Source organism: Glycine soja, chromosome 14 (assembly GCF_004193775.1).
Source record: "Glycine soja cultivar W05 chromosome 14, ASM419377v2, whole genome shotgun sequence".
In the NCBI taxonomy this organism is placed as follows: domain Eukaryota; kingdom Viridiplantae; phylum Streptophyta; class Magnoliopsida; order Fabales; family Fabaceae; genus Glycine; species Glycine soja.
In genome coordinates, this window is record NC_041015.1 from 9,022,444 (window position 1) to 9,035,193 (window position 12,750).

The 12,750-nt window shown below is 29.0% G+C and overlaps 1 protein-coding gene, 1 long non-coding RNA gene and 1 other non-coding gene across 3 annotated transcripts; all 3 read right to left on the minus strand.

Annotated features, from left to right (window-relative positions):
- Window positions 1–5,379: 5,379 nt before the first annotated feature.
- Window positions 5,380–6,561, minus strand: LOC114384505 (metallothionein-like protein 1). Its single transcript, XM_028344174.1, has 2 exons — window positions 6,412–6,561; window positions 5,380–5,826 (listed from the first exon to the last, which is right to left on the minus strand). Exons 1-2 carry the CDS (start codon window positions 6,459–6,461, stop codon window positions 5,649–5,651), a joined length of 228 nt encoding a protein of 75 aa, XP_028199975.1. The 5' UTR covers window positions 6,462–6,561; the 3' UTR covers window positions 5,380–5,648.
- A 635-nt stretch (window positions 6,562–7,196) lies between these two features.
- LOC114384506 lies at window positions 7,197–9,735 on the minus strand. The gene is made up of 2 exons (XR_003660705.1): window positions 9,635–9,735; window positions 7,197–8,945 (listed from the first exon to the last, which is right to left on the minus strand). It is a non-coding gene; the product is annotated as an uncharacterized LOC114384506 (long non-coding RNA).
- Window positions 8,320–8,406, minus strand: LOC114385556. The gene has a single exon (XR_003660925.1). It is a non-coding gene; the product is annotated as a small nucleolar RNA R16 (small nucleolar RNA).
- Window positions 9,736–12,750: the final 3,015 nt, after the last annotated feature.

Sequence of the window (12,750 nt, forward strand, 5' to 3'; positions counted from 1 at the left end):
TTTTTTAATCCAAAGTCTTGGACTTATTCTAATTTTTGAGGCAATGTTACATAAATATAGTTGTAGCAAGTGAGAAAATGCAGACCTCCATTGAGCCAGAGAACAAGAGGCTTTGAAGCTGGATCAATTTCTGATTCAGCAAAATAGTAAAAGAGAGCCATGTATATTTGGATACACCTAATTATTGCCATGTATATGAGAAATTATTATATAATTTTTTGTCAACTTGCAATTTTGACATGGGTTCAGAGTTTGTCCAAAAACTCTTAAAAGTGATATCACTTCCTGGCTTATTTTGCACTCTAAAATAAGTTGTTCACTTTGGGGGAACTAGATCTCATATGTGTAGATATGGTAAAAAGAGTAAAATGAGATCAATTATCACTATATGATAATAATTAAGTACTAGCATGTGTAATTATGGTAGGTTAGTCCAAGTGAAATTACATACAAGAAAGTCGTGTGACTTTTTTTCTTGTTTTAGGATGTATGTACTAATGGTTGGTTAATGGATTCAAGAAAGTCGTGTGACTTTTTTTCTTTTTTTTTTTTCCAGTGACTAACACATGTATATTTGCACATACTGGTAGAACTTCCTTCAATTATCCTTCAACGTCCTGTTTTGTTGCTTCTAGATTTTATTTTTCTTACTTTGTTTTTCATAAATATGTTGACTCTAATTCAATTGACAAATTGATGGCTATTTGAATTAACTTTTTAATATAGTATGACATTTGTTATTTGTAAATCTTTTGGTGGTTCATCAGTATTTTGTGACTCTACCTACTGTTTTAAGTATGTACATTTAGCTGAATGTCGATACTTCCTTGATGTTTCTCATGCGCATACATTGGTGCAGCTTTATTGAACTTCGGAGGATTAAGTATTTATGGTTTTACATTTTAGGAGTTGAGAGAGAAATCACTTTTCTCAGTTTATAACTGAAGGCTTCACATCTTACTACAAGAGAAAGATAAGAGACAAGGTATGTGACAATATAATTGGTAGAAGTTATTTTTGTTGTTTCAAGGAAAAACTTGTAGTTATTGGGATTTTAGGTTTGTGTTTGGATATGATTACTTTATTTCTCTCCCTTTTCATTTGCTAATGATTGCGTGGAACTTTGTGGTGGAACTGGTCAGTTTTTATTTTTTATATATTTTTGGGAAATTATTTCTTAAACTGTTTAGAATTTTATACCATTACCATCAAAGCTGCATGCTTGTCAATAATGTGGATGTGGATTTGCCTTATAGAGGAATTGGAAAAAAAAAACATCTTGTTGTTCTAGACAATATTTTCATAATTAAAGGAATTCTTATTATCCTTATCCTAATCCTTATTTAGTCAATTGAATTAGTACCGCAGTGGGTTCTGAACATGTCTTTGGTGTTCAATTTATGAGCTTAACAGCTTGTAATTTTCTGCACTTATTCCTAGAAAGTAAGCTTGTCCATTATAGAATTATATATGAATGTACTTAGAAAAAAGGTCAAGTGTATTAATAGTTTGGTTATATTGTTTTAGTAGTATTTTCATTTGAAATAGTTCTTTTGACAAGTCCCTTTAGTCTCTTGGTGTTTTGGTATTTCTGTTTCTTATTTTGCAAATTAAATTTTATATACTTATCTTTTTTTAACCTAGAAATTGTAGTTTCACATAAACTTGTACTTGTTGGGTTTATGATGTCAACAATCATAAAAGATGCTTAGAAATTGTAGCATTGGCTATTTTTTGTTGGATGGATGTATTAAAGGATGCTTGTAAATAGCCCCCGTCATGTTCTTGAAAACATGGTTTGTTGTATTGAGTTGTCTCAAAGACTAGCAATAGTCTCTCAAGTGTAGAGCTCAATCAGTTCATAGCATTGACAATTATGGAATTTATTGTTGGATGGATGTGTTAAAGGATGCATGGAAATAGCCTTTGTTGTGCTAAGCACCTGAAATATAGTTTTAGCTATGTTACATGGGGTTGTCTTAAAGACCGAAAGCCTATATGCTCTGCCCAAATAGTACATAGAATTTATTAATGAAAAAAAATTATTTTATTAAAAAATTATTTTATTCAAATATAAAATTTTAAAAAAGAATGCATTTGATTATTTTATCAAAATAAGAAATTTTAAAAATGAAGAAATTCAATTTTTTATCCAAACATAAAATTTTGAAAATGAAAAAAATTTAATTTTTTATCCAAACAGAATTTTAAAAATAAAAAAATTTAAATTAAGCATTTGAAATTTTCATAATTTAAAATTCTTTAATCCAAACACATTCTTAGAGTAATCTCATAGGGATTAAATAATATAATGTCATATACATAATATTTTTATCCAGCCTCATCTAACTTATGGCATGTTACAAAATTAAGATAACTTTCCTTTGAAAATATTAATTTTATATAATTTATTATAGAGTGATTTTAGAGTAATCTCATAGGAATTAAATAATCTGAGTTTTAAATAGTTTTACTATCTTTTGTTTATTTTCAAGCAAAAAAATTAGGAAAGATATAATGACAAATTAAGGAACCTTATAGCCTCGTGAATCAATAAATTTGAATTAAAGATGATATTTGAAGAAAAATCCTTAATTAAATAATTCAACTTTTAAATAATTTTACTATAATTTGTTTATTTTTAAACAAAAAAATTGGGATAGATTTAATTACAAAATTAGGCCAGCAATTTTTATCTGTATAAAATTATAAAAACAACCAATTTATTCCTCTAGCTTTTTAAAATATTTTTATACTCTTAAAAACTAAAACTCAAAAGTTTCTTTCATATTAAAATAGAAATGAAACTTATTACATAGAAAATGGATAAATCAGTTCTTTCTAAAGGAACCATCAGTGAAACCAACAAAAGAGGAAGACCTATTTAAACATTTTTTAAAATATATGACATTGTCTTTGCACTTTTCCACTCCAAACTTAACAATAAATCTCTCTTGAAGCTTGTTTGCTTGCAACATATATGCAACATATATGCCATCCACGTCCATTAAGTTTGATAATCTGATTGAGGGGCAAAGGGAACTAATCAATTTTTAACACGCATCAGAAACCTGTTCCTGTTAAAAAATATATCATAGTTAACTAAATTTTCTCATTAAGTCCATAAAAGTCACATTTTTTTAGAGCTAGACGATAAATGTACTTTGTTATCATGTTTTGTTACTCACACTTTAAGCAAATTTAAAGCAGGATATGTGAGTTTCATCACGTGTGGAATTTCAGAAAAAAATCTTGTGAAAAATGAATAGGCATAATTATTTCACCCTGAAAATATAAAACACTTTAGTTTCAAAGAAAAAAAATAGGATATTTGATAGAGCATACATTATAGTTTTTTTTTTCATACATTATAGTTTCATTTTTGCATACATTTGACATGTTTTTTTGACATGTTTTATGATGGTTTTTAACCTTTTAAATTGAGTTTTGTGAGGTCGGGCATCATTGGGCCTAAGTGTCATGTTTTCTTAATTTTTTGCAATTTTTCTCCTCTCGGCACTGTTTGAGTGTCCAGGGCATAAGTCTCTACTCCGAGCTCCAATAGAGATGGTTTTGGTCTTGCTAGAAAGATAAGACGAAACTCTGCAATTGTCTCTTTTACAAGATTGAGTTGATTCAAAGGTTTAAGGGGTCAAAATGGATCTACAAAGTCTCGATCCTGCACTTGGATTTTCTGGGCATATTTTGTGTTTAGTGACCCATTAGTGTTTTTAATGAGTGAATTTTGTTTCCATGTTGAATGACCCACGAATTTCACTCTCTCTTTTGTCATAAATATCTTTACTCCTTTGTAAAAACACAACACTTTACATTATGTTAAACAAGTGGCCTTAATAACTTAAAAAAGGATAAATTAAGTTTTAAAATTTTCCCCTAACAAATTTTAATTCTCTCTTTAACAGATATATGCAGACTTAATATATAGAAAAAGAAACAATAAATAATTTATTTGATGTTCTTTAAATGTGCAAAATAAAATTAAACTCAATAATGTAAATGAAATTAGGGAAGAGAGAATTGTAAACTCAATTTATACTAGTTTGACCACTTCTTGTGTCTACGTCCAGTCCTCAATTAATTCACTTGAAATTTTCACTATCTTTATAAATTTCTTTACAACTTCTGAATCACCTAGGAATACTTTTCCCTTGTGTTCAGAAAAACTTACAAATCAAGAGACCCACATACTCTTGATTACAACAACAGTTTGCTTTTGAAGTACAAAAGTTTTTTTCTCTCTTTAAGAGAAGAATAATACAACTTAAAGAACTTAGAATAATCTTTAATTGATTTGCAAATATTTGGCCAAAGGTTTGCTTTTGAGAGAATAAGATAATGAAGTTCTGAAAAATTCTGAAAGATTTTCGAACACAAATCACATATTTATAGACTTTTTGTGACTTTTCAAACTCTTATAAAAGGATGTGACTTTTCAGAGTTATTTTAAAATTTTCTCACTGATAATCGATTACACAGTTAATTATTGAAGAGTTATATTTTTTCAGTTTGAATTTTAAAAAAAAATCTGTTACTAATAATCAATTACAACCTTTAAAAATTCAAATTCAAACTTTTTGAAACAGCTTTGTAAAATCAATTTTTGCTTCTGGTAATCGATTACAACTTCTAGTAATTGATTACCAGAGAGAAATATACTATTTTAAAAGGTGTAAAAACACTTAAAAAATTTATAAGAAATTTTGAAAATTTAATCATTTAAGGTTAAACCTTTGCAATCTTTTAAGAGATTCTTTTAATAAATAATGGATTATCGCGAATCCTTTCTCTTGACTTGAACTTGTAGTAAACTTTGAATTGCTTCAATGTTTGGCATCATCAAAACCTTCATACATCATACGCAATCACACATTACACTCTCATTTTAATTTCATATTAAGTTTTTGTGCTCTCTTCTCTTCCCTTTTTCCCCTTTCTTATCTTTTCTTATTTTACTGAATCAAACCCTCCCATGAATATTTTCATGGATAGCTAATCTCCTTTCAATCCAAGGGTCACAAGGCTATCGTAAATTTGAGTTCTTCCCTGCTTTAATTATCGTTTCACTTAATATTAATCTATTTATTTATTTCAGAACCTTATTGCTCGGTCAATTTTTTTTATTATAGTAATCCTTTTTTCAAATTTTTTCAGTGTCTTACGGAAGTAATCAATTTTGTAAATATTACTGTAGATTGATTTCATGTTTGCTACAGTTGAAACTTCTTAAATTTTATTTTATTATATATATATATATATATATATATATATATATATATATATATAACATTAATCTTATTCTAATTACTAATTAGCCGTAATAATATATTTAAATGCAACACTATTGCCGCTATGCCCAACTTAATGAAGTAACCCAACAAACTTCTTATTCATATAACACCAAAAGTAGTCCATTTATAAGCAGAGATTGATGATTCAAATTTACATATTTATGATAGACCAACCAAACACTAAGCAACCATACTTCAAACACTCGCAACAAATATCCTAGAACATTTGAATTTGCAAATTCGAGCCATGATCACTTTATTAAACACAACACGTAATTCTTATTATTTGTTGATACATATATTACAGTTATCTCTGCTTCAAGGTTATAAATCTTGACCTCACTTGCAGTTGCATGGGTCGCAGGTGCAGCTTGATCCACAGTTGCAGCCACCGTTCTCAGCTGCAACACCCATTTCAGCACCCTCCAATTGGGCCTTCACAGACCCAACACCCAAAACAAGAGTCTCTGTGGTTGTCTTCTCAACATAGCTCAAGTCAAAAGAGTACTTGTTGCAACTGAAACACAAGAAAAATCAACAAACGTAAGGTTCGTGAAAACATGTGGGAAAACAAAAAAGGTATCCAAGAAATATATATAAAAAAAAACTGAAAGTAGCAATTTTGTTTTTTGAACAATTTTATGAAGAACATTCCAAAGAAAAAGTAATCAAAATAACAAAGAGAATAGTTCTACCCTCTTAATTACTGATGTTGAAAAAAGAATAAAGCCTCGAATTTCATAAATTTCAACCAAAATAGGCACCCACAAAGCGAATCAAACTACGTACCCAAAAAATATAGGAAAATTGTATATCCCTAGAAACCCATGTATCTAGGTAGGAAGACAAAAGCATCTTTTTTTTTGGTCGGCGGAAAACAAAGCATCTAATTTCATAAAATAAAGGATACTAAAAAATCCAATCAAAATAGTCATAGCAAATCCTATCCCTTAGAAACTTGTGCAATAAGAAAAATTAATAAGATTCACACGAAAATCCCATTAACAGATTTGAAAGTCATGTTAAAATTAATTTCCAATACTAATCAATAGTTTTAAAGGTTAATCAAGCAAGCATATTAGAAAAGAAGAAGCATCTATACCCGCAGTTGCTGCCACAGTTGCAGCTACTTCCACACCCACAGCTAGACATTCTCAAAATCTTGGAATTAAATCACACACTAAAGTACTGAAGAACAAACAAAAGATGATTGATTACTACACTCAGTGGAATGAGTTTCAACTAATCGTAACCCGAATTTATAATGAGTTGATGAGATTGTTTGAAATCTTGAACGTCCACGTGTCACAATCATGTGTAATTAGAAGCATAAACTATACTATGAATTTTTCCACGTCGACCTCGTTTTCATCACTCGTCATTCTAATTTTTGTGGTGTCCATTAGTGATCGTTACATTTCATGTTCTTCGAAGTAAACGTAACAATGATATTTTGGATTTGTTTTTATTAAAAATCTTATATAATTTTATACTCCCTCCATCCCTAACAAGACTTTTTCAATTAACAATACATATATCCCTTAAAAAAAACAGAATTAATTTGATTAATTATATTAAATATGTCAATTATTTATCCAATCATTCTTAAATTATTCTTTTCTTATCTTTTAATTTACTTAATTATTTTTCTTTAATATTTGAAAAAAGAATATTCTTTTCTTATCTTTTAAAGCACTTTATTATTTTTCTTTAATATTTGAAAAGTATTAAAAAAAGAATAATTAATGATACATTAAAAATTAATTAATATATCTAAAAATTAAAAAAGAAGTCTTTAAAAAGAGACAAAATTTCTTAAAAAGTTATAATTACGAATTGAGAGAGTAAATTACATATAATATTTTAAATATAGACCAATAGAACATGTATCAAAATTATTTATCTGTCAGTCACAATTCTTCCAAACCTTGTACCAATAATACAATTATGAAACAACTAGATTAATTAATTTGCAAACTTTACAAGTTTCAACCTTCGGTTGATGTGGAGTAGTTACCCAAAACGCGTCATCAGCTACCCATCATCGCAGTTTAAAATTGATGCACTGTCATCAAAAGCTACTATTGCCTTAATGTTTGGGATTACCCACCATCTCCGAATTTAACTCTGGTATCACTCACTGACATACAGGACTCAGTTTCCTGAGTTTTTATCTTCTGATTTTTCTCATTCAAGTTAATTTTTTATGTCTTTATCAACACTGCCACTATTAATCCTTTGCCTTCTGATCTGGTTAGATTTTACATGAACATGACTCAGCTCTTTTCCAACTCTGTTCTGTCTTCGGTGCTTATTCTTATTCTTGTGATTGTGGTGTCTAGATGCATAGGCTCTTATTTGATGTTGTATACCATAATCCCATTATAGAAAAACAAGACAAAAACGAATAGCAATTTTCCAAATACATATTTCAAGGCCAGTTAGGGAAAAACATATCCTGAAAATTCTGTCCGTGGAGAAAATCCATAAAGTAAAATTAAAACTATAGCAGCACTAAATTAAAATAACAAATAGCCAATTGTTGATATAAATATCAAAGGCATAAACTACTTCAGTGTACAGAAGTGACGGGTAAAAGAATGCAAAATCATGGACTGATACCTTTGCTCAGAAGAAGCAATTATATTATATCATAAGAAATTTTCATATGTCCAGACATATTTTTATGCAACTGCATCATTGCAAAAGTATCAAATACATATTTGGAAGCAGTTTCCTGGTTTGAAATACAAAAACACTACCTGCCAGAATAAAAATAATAAAAAAAACACCACCAATCACATAAAATATAATCTCAGAGAAATTCCAAATTTGGAAGTGGCAGACAATCAACATGGCATCAGTTCAGTCCGCCCGTCTGCATTTCTTCATCATAGAGAAGTTGAACAATTATGCCAAATCAGATACATTTTTTTCAAACCCCAAAATAAACACACACAATCACTCAGAGATAGAACAACCAAAAGACAAAAAAGTAAGTTAAGACTTGGAAGGCATCAGATAATAAGCGGAGTTTTTAATCTTCACTGTATAAATTCAGTGTGTAGGATAAGAAATTTTAACATCATTTGCCAACCCTTTTACCACTATAGTAAGGTTCACTACAGAACGAAGCAATCAAAAACAAAACATAAAACCAAAATAAAAGTTAAATGGCGTCAGATAAGTGGAGTTTGATGTCATCACAGCTTTTCAGTATATCAATAAGCGGTTTAACAATAAATCATCACTTGCCAATTCACTCTACACATACAAATAACACAATTGCATTAAAAACTTATATATTTGGGGATTTCGGTAGGTCCATTTGACCCATGGCAAATTTCAAAATCGGTGCAATGGGCTGGTAAGTCAACCTTTATGGATCTTTGCATCAGTTATATCTCCACTGCCATCGACATTGGACACAGATAGAGAGGGTAAAACAGATGCAGTGCATAAACCATGAACAAAATCAATCAAATTTTGTGAAATCAAACCATCAACAACAAAATTTGTTTACATAATGGGAATAATAAAAAAATATTATTCAACTTCAGAGAATCAAAATGAAATTGGGAATCAAAACCGGAGAATGGTCTTCATTTTCGTCCCATGTGGCCTTCAAACATATACCTAAATTAAAGAATCATTTAAATGAAGTTAGCAGGGTAAACACATTTGCTCACAAAAAACAACCCAAAACTCAACTTTGAAATTCACATGCAACATTTGCCAAAAGTTACTATTATTGTGTTTGGATAGCTAGGAATCAATTCTATATCCAAAAAAATGGTGAAAAGTTGAAAAGGTACAAGTAACTATCCTTGTTTTGGGGATTGTAAGAAGGAAAAAAAAAAGCTTACTCCAATTAGAAGAAAATAGAGAAAAATTATAGCTGCTTGAAATTTGAAGGAACCACGAAAGAGAAGGTCCCTCCAATCGTGAATCAATAGCCGGATTCTGTTTTGGCACCATGCAAAAGGTTGTTTGTTTAGAGAGGAAAAAAAACAACAAACACCCGTGTCTGACTTAAGTGCCAACAATTCACAAAATTATTATTAATGATAACAATAATTTGACCAGAAATTGTGTCTTGAAACAGAAGGGTTTGATTTCAAGGATCTTCAACTGGTTCTTTCGTTTTGGCTCTAAGCGGCAGTCAGGTGGCCATTGAAACAAGCCCCTGCTGTTGACTCTTATAATAGAGCCTTCATCAATATTATTACGATTAAACCCTAACCCTAAACCCTAACCCTAAACCCTACACCCTAACAAAAACGAACTACAGTAACACACGAATGTAAGAAAGAACAGAAACTCACCTCACCAAAAGAAAACAACAACGCCAAATGCCATCAGAGAGGCTGATGCCTAATTACCTTACTATGATGCAATATATATACTTGTGCTGGAAACCCTAATCTGTTGTTTCGGCCGCCAAATTACCCAAACACCGTTCAAGATATCCAAACCAATTTGGGCCTGCTACGTTTTCGGGGGGAAATGCTAGGTGCACCCAGCAACATTGCTGGTGCACCCAGCAATTAGGTGAATGGGCAAAATTGCCCTTGCATTAAAAAAAATAATTTCTTCTTCCGGAAGAAGGTTCTTCTGGAAATCTTCCGGAAGAAGGTTCTTCCGGAAATTTTCCGGAAGAACCTTCTTCCGGAAGAACAATTTGTGTTCTACCGGAAGAACCTTTTTCCGGAAGAACCTTCTTCCGGAAGCTTTCCGAAAGAAGGTTCTTCCAAAAGAACAAATTGTTGTTCTTTCGGAAGAAGGTTCTTCCGGAAAGTTTCCAGAAGAAGGTTCTTCCGGTAGAACAATTTATTCTTCCGAAAGAAGGTTCTTCCGAATGAACAATTTGTTTTACCGGAAGAACCTTCTTCCGAATAAGTTACCGGAAGAACTTCTTCCGGTAACTTCTCCAGAAGAAGGTTCTTCTGATAGAATAAATTGTTCTACCAGAAGAACCTTCTTCCGAAAGAAGGAATTATTTTTTTAATACAAGAACAATTTTGTCCATTCACCTAATTGTTGGGTGCATCAACAATGTTGCTGGGTGCACCTAGCATGTCCCGTTTTCGGGCCTTCAGTTTCGATTCTATGTTTGTTCTTTTTTTTTATTTATAGACCTCTCTTTTTCTATTTCCACCGGCCATGTTTTTTAAAATCACTAGAAACTAGTGCCTGACCAAAGTGTGTTGATTTTTTAGCCTTTCTTAAATCAATACCAATATATATAATAAGAGTAAACTACATTAACAACATGAGGTTTCCATAAAATTACACGAACTTGCCTGCTTTTTCTTAACACTAGCTTAATATTTCGTGTCTTCCAAAGGTATTAAATTCATTTTTTATAATTTATATGAATAATTTTTTATATTATTTTAAATTTTTAATATATTATTAATTATTAATTATTTAGTTTAATATTAATGAAAGCTACAATATTATACAAATAAATTAAATTAAAGATTTGTTCTTAAACGTGAATTATTCACTTTGGTTTCTTTCTTTCAAAATGTATCATACCACATACCACTTTTAAACACATTTGTAATTTGTTAGCTTTTATTTTTTCCTATTGAATTTTCCTTTAATCAGATTGATATTTTTAATTAGAAAAAACATGTTGCAAAAATAAGGAGTAAAAAATGATAGAAGCTTACTACTTTACGAAAATAAGATTGCTATAACAAAATAATTATCACGTTTATCAAGACATATACCCTTTTCTATTAGAAACATATAATTAGAAACTAGTACATCAAAATTAATAAAGAAAATTAACTGATGGAGGAGAGGGACATCCTCCATCCAATAGGTGAGACCAATTATTGTACTGAGAATCTCCTAATAGAAGCACTTGCTATTACACATGCTCACTCCATTTCTGAATAAAGCACCAAAACACGTACCAACAACATATACTTCTTCGATCTATTATCAAGTAAGAAAGATTGTTGAAAGAAAGTCATATCTAATAATTTTATTCTTTCTATTTTAAAATAAAAATATTTGATTCTTTCATTTTTAAAAATCTGTAATTTTAGTTCTCATATTTTAAAATAAAAATATAAGATTCTTTTATTTTAGAAAATTCACAAATTTAATCTCCATATTTAAAAAAATAGTAATTTTGATTCAATTTTTAATTTTATCTACATTTTATTTCATACATCATAATTAATTAAATCATTTTTTATGATATATTAAATTAATATGTTAGGTCTATGATTCAATTGGATCAAAATAAAAAAAAATAAGTAAAAAAAATTAAAAATTTAGTAAAATAAGAAGATTAAATGTCTCTATTTTGAAATAGGAAATTAGAGTCGCAGACTTTTTTAAAATTGAGGAACCAAATATCTTTATTTTAACATGGATATGGGACCAAAATTGCATCTAAGTCAAAGAACTAATTATAGGAAGAAGAAAAAATTAATTTTATAGGAAAAAAACACAAATCAAAACATCGAGGAAGCAAAGAAAGTCAAGAGACAAGGAAATGATAAAATTTATGATCAAATAAGAAATAATATAAGAAAAAAAAGTGTGTTATAAAAAGTAAAAAGATATGTTAATGCAAAATTCTTATTCGTTCACACACATATAATATAAATATAAATATTATTCAATAAAATATATTGAATATATATTTTTGAATCAATCAATTAATATCACATCAATTAATTTAAGATGTAATGAAACTATCAAGAGAAATTTAAATAAAATCTTTAATTATTAATTAATTTGAATCAATCAATTAATATATATATATATATATATATATATATAATATTAATTAATTTAAAATTTAATAAAATGATTAAATCAATTTAATAGAATTATTTGAAAGTAATGAATATGATTATCACATGCAATCACATCATAAAATCAAACATTCTTTTATATAGTTTTATAAAGAGAGAATAAATTACAACAATCTTCCTTATAGAAGGGATGCAATGTAATATTTTATTAACAATTAAGAAAATTAGTGTAATATATAAGAAGTATTTGTGTAATATTTTTAAATAATTATTAAGATAGTATTCTAAGGATGGGAGAAACAGAAATTTTTTTGTAATTTCACAAAATTTCAAAAATAATTAATATAATTTACTTTATATATAAATAAACATATATTTACATTCTGTCCCATCTTATGTTTTTTTATTTCTTTTTTTATTTGTCATTACATCACATTTGTCGTTTCCAATCTCTTTTACTTCTTTCTTTCTATCTTTTTCCTCCTCCCACCTAGTACACCTCACTCAGGTGTATGTTTACCCGTGCTCTTCTGAAATAGACTCCAAGAAATGAGAATTCAGTTGTCATTTTTTTTTTCCTTTTCTTTCTTCTTTTGGTTGTTTGCATATTACATATACTATTGCCACCCGGATTATAAAGAAGTCGTTATTAATATCAA

Coding starts and splice junctions, on each gene's coding strand:
- LOC114384505 (XM_028344174.1), bottom strand. CDS start 6,461: ATGTCTAGCTGTGGGTGTGGAAGTAGCTGCAACTGTGGCAGCAACTGC. Junction 5,827..6,411: donor AACTGTGGCAGCAACTGCGG/GTATAGATGCTT, acceptor CTTGTGTTTCAG/TTGCAACAAGTACTCTTTTG.